The 20,294-nt window shown below is 36.4% G+C and overlaps 1 protein-coding gene across 10 annotated transcripts in view; it reads right to left on the bottom strand.

Moving 5' to 3' along the window:
* Positions 1–5,130: 5,130 nt before the first annotated feature.
* ZMYM2 (zinc finger MYM-type containing 2) overlaps positions 5,131–20,294 on the bottom strand; it is a 124,287-nt gene continuing 109,123 nt past the window's right edge. For all 10 annotated transcript variants that reach the window (XM_063697172.1, XM_055360115.2, XM_004054214.5 and 7 more), the window contains 4 exons: positions 9,703–9,817; positions 8,799–9,050; positions 8,055–8,175; positions 5,131–6,001 (listed from right to left, as the gene is read on the bottom strand). In XM_063697172.1, the coding sequence (XP_063553242.1) occupies positions 5,809–6,001; positions 8,055–8,175; positions 8,799–9,050; positions 9,703–9,817 (681 nt within the window). In that variant the 3' untranslated portion in view covers positions 5,131–5,808. The remainder of the gene's footprint in view (positions 6,002–8,054; positions 8,176–8,798; positions 9,051–9,702; positions 9,818–20,294) is intronic.

Genomic DNA, 20,294 nt, shown 5'->3' with positions numbered 1-20,294 from the left:
CAATGGTTCCTTTATTTTCAAAATTCTTAAAAGTACTTGTAATCATTGATTCATTCAACAATCATTTATTAACACCTAATAGGTGCTAGGAACTTTTCTAGGTGCTAGGGATCCAACAGGGAAAAATTCCCTACATTACATTCCAGCCAATTATGTTCTGCTCTTACAGCAAGGTGACGGGTTAAAAATTGAACGAACAAATACTGATTAATAACCTCTAAAGATCGAGAGCCTTCCATCTGGTTCACTGCTATTTTTCAATTTGCTAATCTCTGCCCCCTAAGAGCTGATACCTCTCCCTTTCCAGAATGGGAATAGACTGGTGTAATGGTGAAGTCTGGAACCGCAGTCAGGAGACGGAGCTGTGTCACAAAAAGTAGCTTCTTGGTAAATTACTTGATCAGGGTATTTTACTTCAAAATACAAGTGTGATCATGCTCAATAAGGCCTAAGTGCCCATCTTATTCTGACATTCCAGCCCATTCCCATTTCTCCCAAACTATGCGAAGTCCTTGAGAGGAAGGGCTGGGTCTTAATTCTGTGTTCCCAGCACCTGGAATCGTGTGTGGAAGACTAATCTGAGTATTTGTTGAATGAATAAATGACTGGCTCCATGACATGACTGCAGCTCTTCATAAACGTTTATTTACGTGGAATACTTGTAATGCTACAAGTATTGAGGCAAGATGAAAAGTAAAAGAAAGCAATTGTTAAGTGTTTCAAAATTCCGTAATGGCTCTAGAATTGCCATTTGTATTTATGCCTGTCCTAACAATTTCATGCATTTTTCTTAAAATCTAATACACGAATTCTAAAGAAAGCCTTCAGTTACCTCTACCAAAGCTAAGCAATTTAAAAAGGGGGAAAAATGACTACGTATTTCATTAGAAGGAAAATTCTAGACCTGACACCAGTTTCCTTATAGAGGTCAGCAATCCCTAATCACCAATTCTGAGATCCAAAAAATTTCTAAAAACCTAGTTTTTCCATAAGTTTGTGACAAAAATTGACCTAAACTATGTAAGACAGCTTACTGCCTTACATAGTTAATCCCAGTTACTATGAATGTACTAATGTTTGATTATGGGGTGTTGCCCCAGGCCCCATTGAGGGTGTTATGTAATCTACATTATATATATTATCTCTGAAAAGGGGAAAATTCTGAATTCTAAAACCCTAAGGATTTCAGATGAAGGATTATAGTATACTTATAAACAAAGAAATAAAAGCAATGGAAGGCTCATGCTGTATACTATTGCCATCTGCTGATGTCGATATAGAACTACAAATATGTAATCCAAATGGGAAGATTTCATCTCACTTACAGGGTTAAGAGCAGCACACTCATAACTTGGAAAATAGTTGAGATTTTATTTTCAAAAGTAATTATTATAAAAAAATCCTTAGTGGATGAAGTTTAAAAAAACCTCTACAATGTTTGCAAGAATTTGTGTGCTCCATCCATCCTACATAACCTAGAAGTTGGATTACTCATCTTGATTCAATGTACTTGAACACCTTTTAGATTTATCTCTAGTGCATGGTGAGGGTGCTCTAGCTACCCCTTTTGGGTGCTATTTTTAACTCCTCTTGTATTAAGTTGGGCTGAAAGCCACAGAAAAGGACTGATACCATCAACACCGTACCATCAAAATATTCAGAAATTGCTCTACTGACCATTTCCAACAGAGCTAAAAGCAATGTCCAGGTTACAAAATCTCATGTTTCATATACCATATAATCGCAGGTGGTAGTAATCCTCTCTATGAAACCTATTCTAGACCATAATGGCCTTTTGGGGTACTTGTGTGTGTCCACAATCATCTCTTTCTATCCTACCATAAATATTCTAAGTTCCCTAGGAGTTAAATGTACTATATGTCGTTTACCCCCCAAAGATGTAAGTTTTTGAACACTAATGTCTTTTACTTTCTCTTCCTCCCTAACTACCATGGTTAGCAGCAGCCTTTTAGCACAGAGGAAACATATAACAAATACTAAGTTTTGTGATAGTGAATTTTAGTGTGCTGCATTTACTTCTGAGGAGTTATCTGAATTGGACTTTTAAAATTAGGCCTAATATGTTCTCAGTGTTAAGGTTATTTTAGAGAAGATCTTTCTCCTCTCCAGGAAAAATGTGTCTTTAAATAAATCACAAGGATTCAATGTAAGCCATCCAGAAAGAATAAAAGACCTAAGATCCCCAAAAGAGCTACAATTGTTCTTTTCATTGCACAAGAGAAAATATGCTGTTAAGATTGATACCTCTTAACAACTAATGGTCTGTGACCCTCTCTTTGGTTCTATTCTTAACATTTACAGGTTAAATCTTACATTCTCTTTCTTTCCCAAAAGGCCTAAATTCATGAACTTGTTTTAACTCAGTAACTAATTAGGACATCACTTGCCCAGATTTTTAGGGACCCTCTCTTTGGCCACTTCATTACAAGGCAGGGGATCACACTTATTTGAGGTGTCACTCTGACATCTAACTTCCGAGTAAAGAAAAAAAAGTACAAATTGGGACAGCACTGTAGGTTGTTTCTATTCTCAGATCCAAACTGATACAGATAACCTGTTCTGGACATCAACTTCTAAACTGATATAATCCTCGGAACACAGTAGAATGGAATAAATGAAATTCAAAATCTTCTCTAAACATGAGTAAGGGGCTTATTAAGGGGGAAATCCAAAAGTATGTAATTTAAAGAAATTTATTCTTTAAAAATATTTTCATGTACACTTTCATGACTATTTTGAGGGGAACAAGGAGATTATCCTACAGTCAATATTAGCTTAAAAACATAAGTGACATGTATAACAATACATTTTGGAAATAACTGGCATAATAAAAATGCAAATGTTTGTAGTGATTTAAGGCTGCAAAATATTTAAGATCTCAGATTAAATGAACCCACATTAGAGTAATGCAAACCAAAACTTGCAATTTTATGATTTCTTCATACTATAACCCTTAATACTATGCATAAAGAAGTTACCCCATTCCCAAGTCATAACTAGAAAGGACAAAGGGAAAGTCTGCCAGAAAAAAGTGATAAATTTGAATGCACAGTACAATATGCATCCTCCTCCTACTTCAATGTTTAACATACTGACAACAACCCCATTTAATAAAAGAAAACCATGAGTTACTATTTAAGCAAAAATTATTTTTATGGAAAAAAAAAGTTGAGCTTCTTGCCTAGAAAAATCCTTTAATATCTATGTTACCTAATACAGTAAAGCCTTTTAAAATGTGTTAATGAAGATTCAATTTGCATGGGAAATCCACTTTCTTCAATGTGGATAAATATTTTTCACTGGATCATTTTAAATGGCAAAATCTTCAGAAAACAGAACAGAAAAATATAGCATCTTCAATAAACATTTCAAGACAATAAAGTTATATTTACAGGATGCTATCTATAATCAGAGATCACCTAGAAGCAAAAGGAAATTGCTATCATTTCATTGTCCTTTTCTCAGCAGTCAACTATGACCACATAAACTAAGATCCAAGAATCAATGAAATGTGTTCTAGGTGAAGTGAGTTTCACAGAACAAACAATTCTCATAAAATAAGTTTTTCTTTTTCTTTTCCCCCTGAGAATCAAGTTAATCTATCGTTGGATTGCAATCAAGACAAAGACAAGAGCTCTAAATCCTCAATCATGTCAAGATCAAAATTATGTAGACATTTCCACTTAGAAAAGCTAAAAATATACAAATGAAGAAACTGTAAATAGCAAGACAAGGTGCTTGATAGTAGTACTATGGCAGAAATTCATGGTATTTGGTAACATATACAATAAGTGACACCTGGGAAAAACTTTATTGCTCTTGATGGAATATAGCACCACTTTGAAGACTAAAAGATGGTTAGAATTAACCACCTTTTAATCAACAATAGGCATTAATAGGAAAAGTGCTTAAAGAAGTAGTTCTGGAAAAAGGTAAGTTAGAGGAAATTTTTGTATTATATATTTTAAATGTTACCCACTTGTCTTCGTTAAATAGACAATCAGCAATCTATTTTAGTAATGTATTATCAGATTTGCTACTATCAGTCTGATTATCACTCAACAATATAAAATCAAGGGACCGAAAAGTCATTCAACTTATAAAACAAGTTAGAACATTATAAAGTAATTTTTTATGCCAAAACATTCAGATAATTATTGCTTAGATATACAATAATGACACCTGTGAAATTTTCCAAATCAGAACTGAGAAAATTTCTTTTGTGTGCTGTAACATTTATCCTATGGGAGAGAGGAGTATCTAAGGATGTGTAGCAATTGCTAGCCACTACGGAAAATAGCTCAATTTTCCCCTGAACAATTTCTAAACACTAATGCTACCATGGTCATTCAGGAATCAGAAGAAAACATGATTACACACATGCTAGAAAACAGCCAAATGATTTCAAGATAATTTGCAGCTAGCACTTTGTTCAGTCTTTAGAAAGTAGATTTTAAGTTTCCTTATTCTAAAAGAAAAGGTCTGAATGGATAAATTGCTATGCAGAAGCACAAAGTTGTTTTTTTAAATGCAATCTTCTATAAGAAGTAATTTCAAAAGCCAAACAATCTAACATTAAATGGGATTTCCTCTGAGATTGACTTTCTCTATTAGTTTCTTTCTTTGTTCCTCAATCATTTGCAATATCAGAATTACTACACTGGTAATCTTCATAATAAAATGTGATCCTATCTTATTTAACATAGCTTGACTTTCTGTAACTATTTCAGGAGTGGAATTTCTAAAAACAATTTTATCCAATGTAAACAGGCACAAGAATTCTGATAAAATTGCTAAGTTTTAGAGTACTACACAGGTAACATTGCAGCATGATCTGTATCCTTAAGAGGGAAAAACAGAAATAAAAATCAAACCTCTATAAATGAAGAGGATTTCAGATACTTATGGCTGGCATAGAAGAAAACAGAATTTTATACTTTCACCAGACATTTTTACAAAGGAAATGTCTTGATGATCTTGTTTTCAACTTACAATCATTTATATATATATATGTATATATATATACACACACACACACATACATACATATATATACATATATATATTTGTTTTTTTATTGATTGGGTGATGCAGAAAGCCACAAATGAGAAAAGGACACTAAGGTTTTAATAAGGGGAACAAAAAATTGTTTTCACCAGTATAGATTCACATTACAGTACACCAATATTGACAGCATTCTCTTGTCTATTTTTGGTACAGAAGATGGTATCTCTCTACATAACCTTGTAAGGCTTCAGTAACTAAAATGTAAAACAAAACAAAACAAAACCCCAAAACAAAACAAAAATCCCAGCCTATTAGTTTACAGTTTATTTTAAAAATTCCGAAAGACACTGCAAGTTCTAAACTTTTAGTAGTGCTACCCATACACAACCATCTGGTTAAGAACCCAGTAAAAGAGCCCCCTTCCAAGGAAGCTTTGCAACAGTAGAGTTGTGCAATATGGATGTTTCTTACTACAAGAAAAAAATTATACATGGCACATTCTCATTCATATTCTGTAATGTAAAAAGTTACAAACATACCTAATCAAATAAATAATAATAAAAAAAGAATTTGAATGTATTTGTTAAGTATCCTAAAACCACTACATAGAATAATGGCAACTTTCACTCACAGATTATTTACATGGTAATACCCAGCGTGGGTACACTGCTACAAAACTCAAAACAGAAGGAGTAAACTTGAAATGTTTTCCATAATAAAGATCTAGCAGCATGACTATCTAATGCTGTTTTATCCCGATTGCTTCTGCAACGTTCCTTTTTAGTCTGTGTCTTCATCCAGTTCATAATTGTCTTTATCATAAATATCTTTTACTAGAAGAACCCGTACAAGCATATTTTCCAAGGTGTTTCGGTCCAGTGAAGTAGACGTATACCACACAGGGCTATCTGTAGAACTAGAGCATTCTGGTTGCAAATAAAAAACATCCATTCTCTGATTAAGATTCTGTGGACTTTGGAGGCGGGAGGAAAGAGAGAAAAAGTCAATTTCACAAAATACACACAAAATTTCCACAACTTTTTCTTTTTTCAAGAATAATTCAGACCCCATTAATCACGTTATATGACCAGACCCTATGCCCCACTGTCTCCATTATTCTGTCATTAAAATATTCTCAAAGTTATTTTCTGAGATAGAGATTATTTCCCACCACAATTTTAATTCTACTTCACTAAATCCAAGACACTATCAATAGACACACCACTCATTATTTTAATGCTACCATTAAGCAAGTGAAACACTGCCAATTATGATTTCAAGATGCAACAATTTAAACTGTGCATCCCAGTTTCAGAAATAGTGAAATGTGAAAATGTCTTAGAATTGATGAAATATGTATGGCAGCACATAAAATTAAAAACTTCTTACAGCATTACATAATAGAAACTTAATTTTTAAAATACCAACAAGGTAATAGTGAGATAGGACTTTCCTACTAACAAATAGTTACTACCAACTGAAGACCCTGACACTATTGCAGCCAAATAGGACTACCCTAAACCATGGTGAGAAATACAGGCTGAGCATCCCTAATTCAAAAATCCAAAATCTGAAACTCTTCGCCAAAATGACACCAAAAGTGGAAAGTTCCACACCTGACCTCATGTGAGGAGTTCGCGCCCAAAACACAGGCACATAACACACAGGTTATTCAGCAACCCCAAGGGGAAAATAAAATCACCTTCAGGCTATGCATAAATAAAATTATCTTCAGGCTACATGTATAAGGTGTATATGAAATATAAATGAATTTCATGTTTAGAGTTGGGTCCCAGCCCTAAGACATCTTATAATGTATATGCAAATATTCCAAAATCCGAAAAAATCTGAAATCTAAAACACTTCTGGTCAGAAGCATTTTGGATAAGGCGCATTCAACTTGTACTAATATCATCCTATACATGATACTATTGTTTTTACAAGTTCTTGAGGGCCATCCTGGGGACCTGTGATTTATAAATTTGTTTAAACAGGGAAGTACGTTTTGAATTCATGCTGACCTTCTGCAAATTAGAGAGTGCTTACTTAAAACAACAGGCAAGCATAAAATAATCTATGGTCTCTAAACGTTTTATTGGCTTAAACTTTTTAAAATGCTTGTTGGTCTGAGATTGAGGGAAAAAAAATTCCAGAACATGATTCCATTTTTCATACCTGCTTGACTGTTTTCTCTTAAATGTAAAAACTTCACTTACATTTCTATCTATACTACCTTTGAGCATAACTTCACACCGGGCATTGGCAAACTACAGCCAGCCACCTGCTTATGTGAAGTTTTACTATAACACAGCCACATGCCATGAATTTATATATAGTATATGGCTGCTTTCTAGTCACAAGAGAACCGATTAGTTACAATAGTGATTCTATAGGCCCAAATGCCTAAAATATTTACCATCTGACCGTTTAAGAAAAAGTTTGTGTCCCTTGCTTTGCTGTCATTGGAACTGCTGTAATTTAAAAGACAATGACAGACGCAATGGCTCATGCCTGTAATTCCGGCACTTTGGGAGGCTGAGGCATGAGGATGGCTTGAGGTCAGGAGTTCAAGACCAGCCTGGGCAACACAGTGAGATCCTGTCTCTACAAAAAATACAAAAATTAGCCAGCTATGGAGGCACATGCCTGCAGTCCCAGCTACTCAGGAGGCAGAGGTGGGAGGATCGCTTAAGCCCAGGAGTTTGAGGTTGCAATGAGCTATGATCATGTGCCACTGTACTCCAGCCTCGGTGAGAGAGCAAGACCCCATCTCCAAAAGAAAATGACAGCAGGAGAAATTTCATTAGTAGAGAGTGATTTCTTAACATATGCTTAAACTCTAAATATGATGTATAAGCTGGGTATTTCAAAATAAAAGATTATAACTGAATGAACTTGGGGGTATAACTGAGAAAGAAGAAATCTGAGAAAGAATCCATCTAAAAAAGTCACTTCTTGGTAATGTTAAATTTAAACCAGCCAACTTCTACCAACATTTTTAAAAGTTAAGTATCATTAACACTCACCTTTTAGACAAGTAGCATTCAAACATTTTCACAGGACATCTGGAAGGATTGGCTGTGTTTTCAATTTGTTCAAATACTGGCTCATCATCTTCATGTTTTCTTTTTCCAGTAGTAATTTTATCTTAAAAAATAAAAGTGAAATAAACCTCCTAAACTAATCTTGAAGAAAGATATAAACATCACTCCTAGTGTCTGTTATACCAAAGAATAGGACCAGGGGCCCCTTGGAGTTTTAAGTTATGGCTTCTGGTAATGTACAATTTTTCAAACAAAAGGAACTGAGACATCTTAAGACATAGGTTGTCTTATTTTATAAAATTGACAGTCCTTAGGTTCTTAACAAGTGACCCAGGTGGTCTTTAGTAAGGCAAGGTTTGGATATCCCTACCATAGACAATCCCAAAATAGAAATCTGGGCCATGCGTGGTGGCTCACGCCTGTAATCCCAGCACTTTGGAAGGCTGAGGTGGGCGGATCACCTGAGGTCGGGAGTTCGAGACCAGCCTCACCAACATGGAGAAACCCTGTCTCTACTAAAAATACAAAGTTAGCCAGGCGTGGTGGTGCCTGCCTGTAATCCCAGCCACTCAGGAGGCTGAGGGAGGAGAATTGCTTGAACCCAGGAGGTGGAGGTTGCGGTGAGCCGAGACTGCACCACTGCACTCCAGCCTGGGCAACAAGAGTGAAACTCTGTCTCAAAAAAAATTTAAAAATAAAAATAAAAATAGAAATCTGTTACACTACCTTCATTATCTGTTCCACACAAGGAAGACACTTGGTATCGAAGACACGCTTTGTTTTCCATCGTTAAAGGATTTTTTTTCCAATGCCTAAACACAGTGCCAAAGGAAAGTCTTAAGTGTTGTTCCACTGTTTTCAGGCCAAAATACTTAGTGTTAAAGTAGAACAGTGTATTCAGAAGAGCTACTGGAGAGTGTGATCCTAGTTGTTTTATCCTCCAGAGATAGTCTTCTTCAACTCGAGAGAATATTGACCCTTAAATAGAGAGAACTATTTTAAAAGAATTATAATAAATAAAAGTTTTCATTTAACCATCTAGAAGCAGACACAATTAATTTAAGGACAAATCTATACCAATTCTCCTTTCATATTAGATCAACTAGAATAATTTTAGAATTACCTATGCAGCTCTTTAACAATACAGAGGCTACTATGGAACTATTATCTATGGGATAAGGGACTGGATGTTTACTTCTGTTCTTCAGTAGGACAAGCAAACAGTGGTCAGAAAACAGTGTAAATCCTTTTAAAATTAAAATTCAGGAATTTAAATTCCTGAAAAAAATTGATGGCTCCACATACATACACATTTTCTTCACGGATTGAAAACAGTGGTTTAAGAGAAATTTACATCAGAAGCTCCCCACTGGAAGGCTTAAGACATGAACATCCAGTCTCATACTCCAGAGAAAGTAGATTACATTTCTTACAAAGTTCTTCATAAACACTAGTTATTGACCACATTTGTTTCTAATTCAACGAGATGAAAGGCAGATGAGCTCAAGAGTAAGTGTTCAGAAAATGTTATCTAATTTAAGTGACTTAATTATAATATTTTCAAACATACTCTGTAAAAATAACAATCCTAATATCAAGAGAGCAACACCTTTATTCAAAATAGCATTACCATCTGGAAGTATGCTTGGCTGCCAGCTTCGCAGTATTTTATTCAATTCTTGCTCAAATGTTTGGTATCCAGGATCAATAAATATGTTGTCTTTTCGATTACTTCCACACAAATACTATAAAAAAAAAAAAAAGCCCCACAAACTTTCTTGAAAGAAAATCAGCTAATTATAGTAAACATATTACACTCCGTATTTCTTAAGAAAAAAAAAAGCTTTATGTCTTTGAAATGCATACTAAAACATGACTGATTTTATGTATGCACCTAGAAATTATAAAGAATCATAAATTATCAACAAATCTGTTGCTTGAAACACTCAAAGCTGAAATACACACCCCAGAATCAAGAATGTAAAAACTGGATGACAATCTTCAGTCTGTCAGACAGAAAAAAAAAAAGTATTTGACTCCCGTGTTTATTATATAGTGCATGAAGAAAAATGTAAATTTTAAAATAAAAGTGTTTTTTTCTTTTTAGTTTTTTTTCTTATAAAGTAAGAGTTATAATTAAGGTAATGACTAAAGAAAAACACTGAATGGTAAGAATGAGAGGAAATGTTATCTGTAGCTATTGAAAGCTCTCTTCTAGCACTCTGACTTTGTCAGGCTAACGCTTTTTTCTTATTGTCTCTATATTCCTAATTCTCCACCTGTAAAACAGTGCAAATTTATGAATCTTGTAACTTACTGTCACAAACCTAGAAAAATCTTAACAGTGAGGGTGGTTACAGAATCATTTAAAGTATAAACATTAGTGGGACTTAAAGAGAAAATAACATAAAATTATATGATAATAGCACAAAGAATGGAAGGCAAGAATTGGGAGTACACTGTTCTAAGGCTCTTAAACTACATGTGAAGTAATATAATATTATTTGAATGTAGACATGTTAATTAAAGATGCAGATTGTAAACCTAAGGTAACAAGTAAAACTTAAGAGGTACAAATAATAAACCAATAGTGGAAATAAAGTGGAATCACAAAACATATTAATTCAAAGGAAGGCAGAAAAAGATGGGAAAACAAAGAACAGATAGAACACAAAACAACCAGAAGGATAACAGATTTTAATTCAATGACAGCAGTGATCATATTACACTAAGCCAAGGTTAGGAAACTAGAGTCCTGGAGCCATATCTGGCCCATGCCTATTTTTATAAAGTGTTCTTGGAATACAGACATACTGGTTCATTTGCATACTGTACAGCAGCTTTCATGTTACAGCATAGTCGAATGTCTGCATGACAGACAAGTATGACCTGTAACCATGTACCATTTGGTCCTTTATTTAAAAAGTCTGTTGGTCCCTGGTCTAAACAGCAATTAAAAGACAGATACTGGGGTGGGAGCGGTGGCTCACGCCTGTAATCTCAGCACTTTGGGAGGCCAAGCCAAGCAGACAGCTTGAGCTCAGGAGTTCAAGACCAGCCTGGGCAAGATGGTGAAACCCCATCTCTACAAAAAATACAAAAATTAGCCAGGCGTGGTGGCATGTGCCTGTAGCTCCAGCGACTCGACGGGCTGAGGCAGGAGAATCACTTGAGCCTGGGAGGTCAAAGCTGCAGTGAGCCATGAGATCACACCACTGCACTCTAGCCTGGGACAGACCAAGGCCCAGTCTCAAGGAAAAAAAAAAAAAGAGAGAGACAGATATTGTCGGATTCAATTTTTTTAAAGGCAAGGTTCAACAATATGCTGTCTACAAAAAGCCTATTTTAAATAAAAGAACAGATAAGTGAAAAGTAAAAGAAAAAATGTACACCATGTATACACTAATCAAAACATAAGAATGCCATCATCTGAGTTGATCCAATGTTATTCAAACTAGTCAAAGGAATATTAGTCAGAAAAATTCTAAAATAGTAGAACAAAAACTCCTAATTAATGTCTTTCAAATACAATGATAGACCAACTGATAAAAGCCTGGCAAATCAAGAAAGTGACAATGCTAGGTTTCTCCTCTGCTTTTGGGTTAGTCAAAGGGTTGATGCTCTAAAAATAGCATTTCCTAAACTACCTGGAGATCCTCATTGTTATGAATGAGAACAGCAGTGATTGCTTAAAATATAACATCATGATTCCAGCTATTTAACGGGACTATAAACTTTTGCATTGTTCCTGGATTTCTAAATATACAAACTTAGTTGGGTATTACATAAAACAATCACTAAAGTAAAATCCCCAAGTTTAGAATAGCAATTTATATTTTTTGCTTTTATCATAAAGCAACATGTGTAATAAAAAATGAGGGAAATGATTCTGAAATAATTATTTTCATCTGTAAATCTAGTACAAAGAGAAAATTTCTATGTAACATTTAGAACCTTAGCAATAATAAACCAAAAACTAAGTTCCCAACTCAGCTCTACTAAAAGCAGTTCCTAAATGAAGTGCGAACATTTAATCCTCCTGAAAAGGTTTCTCTAGGCAATCCATGATAAATGATCTGCTGCTCTTGTTACAGAATGAATTACAAAATGTTTTATTACTCATTGTGGTAGTATGGGAAGCAATGCCATATTATTGTTGCTGTTATTTTCCACCATAGGCAGTCACAACTTACAAACATCTAATCTATATACATATGGCTGCCTTAGCACCAAAGCCCTTGCAACCAATGAGAATCTACAGAAGAAATCCTGTGCGTGGTTTCAGGAACAGAGGCAAAGGAGAAGCTGCGAAGAAGAGCAGCAACTTATAGATAGAATACGCCTGCCCAAAGAGTAGATTTCTTAAAAAAAAATCATCACAGAAAGTCTTCAATTATGGGATTTGAATTCATTAAGTATCTTTTTTTTTTTTTTTTTTTTTTTGAGACAGAGTCTTACTCTGTTGCCAGGCTGGAATGCAGTGGCGCAATCCCGGCTCATGCAACCTCCGCCTCCAGGGTTCAAGCGATTCTCCTGCCTCAGCCTCCCGAGTAGCTGAGATTACAGGCACGTGCCACCACGCCCGGCTAATTTTTGTATTTTTAGTAGAGAGGGGGTTTCACTGTGTTGGCCAGGATGGTCTCCATCTCTTGACGTGTGATCTGCCTGCCTCAGCCTCCCAAAGTGCTGGGATTACAGGCATGAGACACCGCACCCAGCCAATAAAAGTATCTTTTTTTAAAAAAAAAAAATATAAATTCCTTTTTTAAGAGTTACTGGTCTCTCATTTTACTTAGATTTCTTTGGGACTATACATGAGAGAACTAGAGTTCCCTAAATAATTTTGAAACATCTGTAAACAGCAGTACTGAATGATAAAAATGTAACATGTTATACATTTAACTTTATTCTAGTAGCCACATTTTAAAAGTTAAAAAGAAACAAGTATAATATTTTACTTAACCCAATATATCCAAAACATGTAATCCCAACATATAAAAATATTTAACATTTTAAAAATACCAACTCTTTGAAATCTTGTATATATTTTATACTCAGAACACTTCTCATTTCAGACTACCCACATTTCAAAGGCCCTGTTTCTTATGGATAAAAAATGCTTTGTAGGGCAAAGCAGCACGTTGACAGATATCTACTTAAACAGAAATTATGGTACTAGTACTTGAGAAGCAAAATGAAAATCTCATAAAACACAGATAACAGAGAGTTGAAAAGCATGTATTTTAGATATGTTCAGACTATTGGCATGTTTGTTCAGACAAGTATTGTCACTAATATGACAAACATATGGTCAAATGTTTTGGAGAGCTAGCTAAAGCAAGAAACACTGTGTGCAACAATATATATAACAATTTATAAAATTAAATATTGGGAATATAAGACATTCATAATTTGAGGGCTATTAGATTCTACTTCTAAGTCTCTCAAATCAGTTGTTTTATTAAATGTTATATGAATAAAGCTTCATTAAGAATATAAAATAATCCATTAATTTAAGCTATCAATCAGTAGTTCTGCACAATAATTTGTGTTTCAATGAAAATATTCCAGCTTTCAGATGCTACGCCCAAGAAAAAAAAAATTTCAAGTATCATCTTTTAAAATACTTAAAACTGGCTGGGTGCAGTGACTCACGTCTGTAATCCCAGCACTGTGGGAGGCCGAGGCGGGTGGATCATGAGGTCAGGAGATCGAGACCATCCTGGCTAACACAGTGAAACCCTGTCTCTACTAAAAATACAAAAAATTAGCCGGGCGTGGTGGCGGGCGCCTGTAGTCCCAGCTATTCGGGAGGCTGAGGCAGGAGAATGGCGTGAACCCGGGAGGCGGAGCTTGCAGTGAGCCGAGATCACATCACTGCACTCCAGCCTGGGCGACAGAGCAAGACTCCGTCTCAAAAAAAAACAAAAAACTTAAAACCTTTTCATGTTTCTCCCTGGATAAAGATGAAATCTAAACATTTTATCAAGGAATAGAGGCCTTTGTGGTATGACTCTTACTTACCGCAGCCCCCAACCTCAATACCCCAAAGCTTTCTCCACTTCACATTATACATTCCAGCCAGGCTAAGTAGTTCCTGGTAAACTGTGCCCTTGTACTGCCATTGTCCCTCTCTCATCCCTTTGCTGAATAAATTTCCATATGTACTTCAAAACTCAATTTAAAATTTAAAACTCAATGTCATCTAAATTCCTATACTTTTTCATTGTATATACTTAGGTAGAATTAATTAGTCCCAATTCTGTGTTACCAAGTCTGTATACACCACGAGCATAACATTATTTAAATATTATTTGTCTGTGTATTTCAACTCTTTCAGTGGAACATATTGTAATGGCTTTTAATTCAAACTGCTCACCAGATTCAAAATTTATGAGCTGTGTAACTTGGGCAAGTAACTTTACTTCCTCATAAAAAAATGCTGATAATTATAGTAAAGTTGTTGAGAGGACTGAATGACACATCAAGCACGTAGCATAGTGCGTGGAAAGCAGTAAACAGTCAGTAAATGTAAGTTGTCAACATGCTTATCTCAATCTCCAAAGCCTACTCCAATGTCCAGTATCCAGCATACAACAGCACTTAATGTTTGCTAAATTAACCAATGAAAGAAGGTTTCTAATAGCCTGAATCAACCTCATCACTGCTATTAAAAAATAAAGAGGCCAGGCGTGGTGGCTCACGCCTGTAATCAAGAGAACGAGACCAACCTGGCCAACATGGTGAAACCCCGTCTCTACTAAAAATACAAAAATTAGCTGGGCATGGCGGCCTGCAGTCCCAGGTACTCGGGAGGCTGAGGCAGGAGAATCACTTGAACCTGGGAGGCGGAGATGCGGTGTGCCGAGATCGCACCACTGCACTCCAGCCTGGGCGACAGAGCGAAACTCCGTCTCAAAAAAAATAAAATAAAATAAAAAATAAATCTTAAGTTCCTCTGAATAAAGATTAAATAAGCTTAGAAATCCTCTATGTATTTTAATAGAATTTAATTATTTGAAAACTACCCATTTACATACAAATTAAATTAACAAGCCATACTGTGAGTTTACTATATTTTTTAATTTAGTAAATAAAGTTCTTTCTTCTTAAAAAACACATCCCTCCATATAAAAGACTTAACATGTAGAAAGTAAAAAATAAAAATTCTGGAGAAAAATTTGGAAAAATGACAAAGACTTACTGTCTATAATAAACAAGAAACTCACAAACTAAAAAAGATAAACGATGGGGCAATTCACAGAAAAGCAAATGGTCAATAAACACAAAAAGATCCTCAAACATTTTGGGAAATAAATCTGTTAATATCTTTAAAAATAAAAAATATACTTTTCTTGAGATCCAATAATACCCTTTCTGGAATCATATCTCAGAAACAAATGCATCAGTTCTTTAGGATAATTATAGAAGATTTGTGTGGTGCAGGAGGGAAGCAGAGGAGGAAGGAAAGTATACACTGTCTATAACAGCAAAATTTCATAAAACAAAGGGAATGCTCATCATTGTGGAAATTACTAAATTAATTGTGATATAGCACACAATGAGATATATACATAGTTAGGCCTGTTCCTGCTGACTTAGAGGGACTGCCACAATTTACTGGGAAGTAGATGAAGAGAAAGTAAGATGTAGAAGTATATAATATGGTCTAGTGTTCCTAGCTGACAAAACTATCTCTTTCATCACATTCATGAAAAACAGAAATATACACATCTAGCTAACAGTGATAAGGTGGGGAGATTAAAGAAAAAAAAGTGGCTGGCATGGTGGCTCATGCCTGTAATCCTAGAACTTTGGGAGGCTGAGGTGGGCGGATCACCTGAGATCAGGCGTTTGAGACCAGCCTGGCCAACACGGCGAAACCTCGTCTCTACGGGGTGGGGGGAAAAAAAAACTCAACTAGCCAGGAATGGTGGCTCATTCCTGTAATCCCAGCTACTTGGGAGGAGGCTGAGGCAGAAGAATTGCTTAAACCCAGGAAGCGGAGATTGCATTAAGCCGAGATGGCGCCACTGCACTCCAGCCTGGGCGATAGAGACTCTGTCTCAAAAAAAAAAAAAAAAAGGTGTCTATAGTTCTATTCATAATAAATTTAGTATGACAGATATGTGTTCACATATGTAAAACAGTGTATGAAAGAATGATCATGAAATGTTAATGATGGTTATTGTAGGATTTCCTATCATTTTCCTTCTTCCTCAAACATTTTCATATTATGTGAACATTTAACAATAACCACCATTCCTTATACAAAATCAGTGGAGGAAAGTCAGTTACTTTGAGAAAGAGTAAGAAAAACAAACAAACAAAACAAGAAAAAATAAGGCCGAGCTCCCCTTTCATACAGTACCAGTTATTTACAATTATGTTTAATTTTTCAATGTGCAAAACAGAAGTGACTATTTACTTCAGTATACATTCGTAAGACTTAGTCCTTACAACAAAAGATACTGTTTCTTCCATAGACATACGGAAGAAAATCATACTTCCTGTCAACTGTATCTTTATTGTCAGCTGTAAGCAAAACTAATGAATCCAACAGACAGAAAAATATGCACACTCTTCCAAAAATAGCTTCTATTTCTGTACACATCTTGAACTAACATTAAACAGCACTGATTTCTGGAAAGTTTACTTTAGTTATCTTATCTTTACACTGAGTTTCAGGATTACTTTTAAAGCTGCTTATAAATACCACAGTCTTTGAAAACAAGTCTGTGAAAATGTATCCAATAATAAAAATAGATATTCCACAATTTTTAAAAATTGTGGTAAACTGTAGAACAAAAAAATTACCATCTTAACCATTTTTAAATGTGCAGTTTAGTAGTAAAACAACTTTTTGATAAAATATTCATCAATACATAAGGAACCTATTTTAAAAAGGAAGGAAGGCCGGGCGCAGTGGCTCAAGCCTGTAATCCCAGCACTTTGGGAGGCCAAGGCAGGCGGATCACGAGGTCAGGAGATCGAGACCGTCCCGGCTAACACGGTGAAACCTCGTCTCTACTAAAAATACAAAAAATTAGCCGGGCGTGGTTGCAGGCACCTGTAGTCCCAGCTACTCGGGAGGCTGAGGCAGGAGAATGGCCTGAACCCAGGAGGCGGAGCTTGCAGTGAGCAGAGATCGTGCCACTGCACTCCAGCCTGGGCGACAGAGTGAGACTCTGTCTCAAAAAAAAAAAAAAAAAGGAAGGAAGCCGGGCACAGTGGCTCATGCCTGTTAATTCCAGCACTTTGGGAGGCTGAGGAAGGTGGATTGCTTGGGCCCAGGAGTTCGAGACCAGACTGGTCAACATGGCGAAACCCCATCTCTACAAAAAATAGAGAAGTTAGTTAGCCAGGTAGGGTGGTACGTGCCCACATTCCCAGCCACTTAAAGGGCTGAGGCAGGAGGAGCCTGGGAAATTGAGGGTATACTAAGCAAAGTTCATGCCACTGGACTCCAGCCTGGGTGCCAGAATGAGACCCTGTCTCTCTCTTACACACACACACACACACACACAAATTCTGACATATGCTACACAACACAGATGAACCTTGAGTATATCATGCTACATGAAATAAGCCAGACTAAAAAGGACAAATACTGCATGATTCCACTTATATGAGGTGCCTATGGTAGTCAAAATCATAGAGACAGAAAGTAGAAAAGTGGCTTACAGGGCTCACTAGAGAAGGAAATGGAGAGTTATTATTTAATGAGTACAGAGTTTCAGTTCTGCAAGATGAAAAGAGTTCTAGAGATAGATGGTGATGCTGGTTGCACAACAATGTGAATGTACTTAATGCCGCTGCACCGCACCCTTAAAAATGCTTAAAACCGTAAATTTTATGTTATGTATATTTTACTACAACAAAAACTGAGAGAAAAAAACTATTTAAGACATACTTCATAATTTATTACACAATCCACTTAGCTCTCAAAACCTCTTAACAGTATTGAAGTCCTAATTATTTAAATAATCCATTTAATAAAAGGCAATCCAGAGATTCAACTTCCTGTGATATCATTTTCTTTAAGTCAAGGAAAATTAAAACACAACATATAAAAATTCGTGATGTAAGTACACTAGTTTTAGAGAAAATTTTAGTTTTAAATGCTCTCCTGAAAAAGAAACACCAAAATCAATTATCTAAGCTTACATCTTAAGAAGCTAGATAAAAAGAGAGCAAATTAAGAAAGGAAATAATACAACTCAGACTCAATACAAGAGAAAAATTAAAATGATACACCTTTAGCTACATGAGTGTCTAGGCCAACTATACAGACCTAGCTAGCTCCATGGGCCCAATCCCACAAACCTATGAGCCAAGGATTGTTTTTTATTCTTTTATAAATGGTTACAACTTAAAGCAGTTATATATAAGTAGCTATATTACAGTCTAAATTTTTACCTCTTGGTCTGCAAAGCCTAAATTATTTACTATCTTGCCCTTTACGAAAAAGTTGGCTGATTCCTGAGCTGGACTGTTCAAGATACAAAAAGAGGCTGGGCATGGTGGCTCACACCTGTAATCCCAGCACTTTGGAAAACTGGGGCAGGCGGATCACTTGAGGTCTGGAATTCAAGACCAGCCTGGCCAACGTGGTGAAGTCCTGTCTCTACTAAAAATACAAAAATTAGCCAGATGTGGTGGCAGGCACCTGTAATCCCAGCTACTTGGGAGGCTGAGGCAGGGATTCACTTGAATCTGGGAGGCAGAGGTTGCAGTGAGCCAAAATCACACCACTGCACACCAGCCTGTGCGACAAAGTGAGACTTTCTCTCAAACAAAAAAAAAAAAAAAAAAAAAAAAAAAAAGAACTAAGAAACAAAAAGAAGGCACAGATTACCAGTATCAGGAATGAAAGGATAATAAGAAAATATTACCAAACTTAGGCTAACAAATTTGACGACTTTGATGAAATGCATCATTTCTTGAAAGACAAAATTGCTAAAAGTGGTGCAAGAAGAAACAGGAAATCTAAACAGTTGATATCAACTAAAGGAACTGATTAAGTGATTAAAAACCACACCCATCCACACCCTGCCACCCCCACCACAAAAAGTAATCCTAAGCCTATATGGCTTCACTGGTGAATTCTATTGCATATTTAAGGAAGAATGCCAATTCTCACAAATTCTTTCAGAAAATAGGAGGAAGGAATATTTCCCAACTCTTTTTAAAAAAATATTATTTATTTATTTATTTTTGAGATGGAGTTTTGCTCTTGTTGCCCAGGCTGGAGTGCAATGGCATGATCTCAGCTCACTGCAACCTCCGCCTCCCAGGTTCAAGCAATTCTCCAGCCTCAGCCTCCCAAGTAGCTGGGACTACAGGTGCTCGCCACTACGCCCAGCTAATTTTTGTATTTTTAGTAGAGACAGCATTTCACCATGTCGGCCAGGCTGGTCTAGAACTCCTGAACCTCAGGCGATCCACCTGCCTTGGCCTCCCAAAGTGTTGGGATTACAGGCGTGAACCCCCGTGCCCAGCCCCAACTCATTTTATGAAGCCACTACTACCCTCAAACCAAAGCCAGGTAAAGACAAGAGAACTTTCAAGTTTATTTCCAGCTCCACCAGAAGCAATTTGAAAATGGTGTCTTCCTCTCTGAACTGGCCAGAAAGGTGGCTGGAAACAGTGAATTTCATAACCAGAAGCGGAAGCTGAAGAGACCAAGACGAATCGGAATTCCTTACTGTTCCTGATGGTTGGAAGGAAACAGCTCTTTCCAAAGAGGACAATCCCAGAGGACTCTTAAAGGAAAGCAATTATATAACTTTGTTCCCAAAATATAGAGAAGCTTACTAGAAAGTGCTGGCCATTGGTGCAGAAAGCCTTGAACGAACATCAATGTTAACGCAACCCTGCATTGGATCCAGGGCAGCATGACTGTTTGAACTGAGGCAGAAGAATGGGGTCTGGAGGCAGAGAAATTAAAGTCATTCATGGTGAATCAAGGGAAAACACCTGGGGGCAGGGAACTTAAGGCCAATTAATGCCAACTTCCTAAAGCTGAACCAGAAAGGAAAACCCCATCTCCCCATGCCCACATAGCAAAAGCTACTCTCCCTACAATCCTCTCCCTTCTGCCAGGTCTCAGGTGGAAAGAGAGAGTGCCCTGGACTGGCCACGGGCCAAGCAGGGACCATCCCTTCATCTGCACAGGGGGCCAATTCACCTCAGCCTTTTACTAGTATTAGACCAAATCCT

Source organism: Gorilla gorilla, chromosome 14 (assembly GCF_029281585.2).
Source record: "Gorilla gorilla gorilla isolate KB3781 chromosome 14, NHGRI_mGorGor1-v2.1_pri, whole genome shotgun sequence".
NCBI lineage: Eukaryota > Metazoa > Chordata > Mammalia > Primates > Hominidae > Gorilla > Gorilla gorilla.
This window is presented reverse-complemented; position numbering and strand designations above follow the sequence as displayed.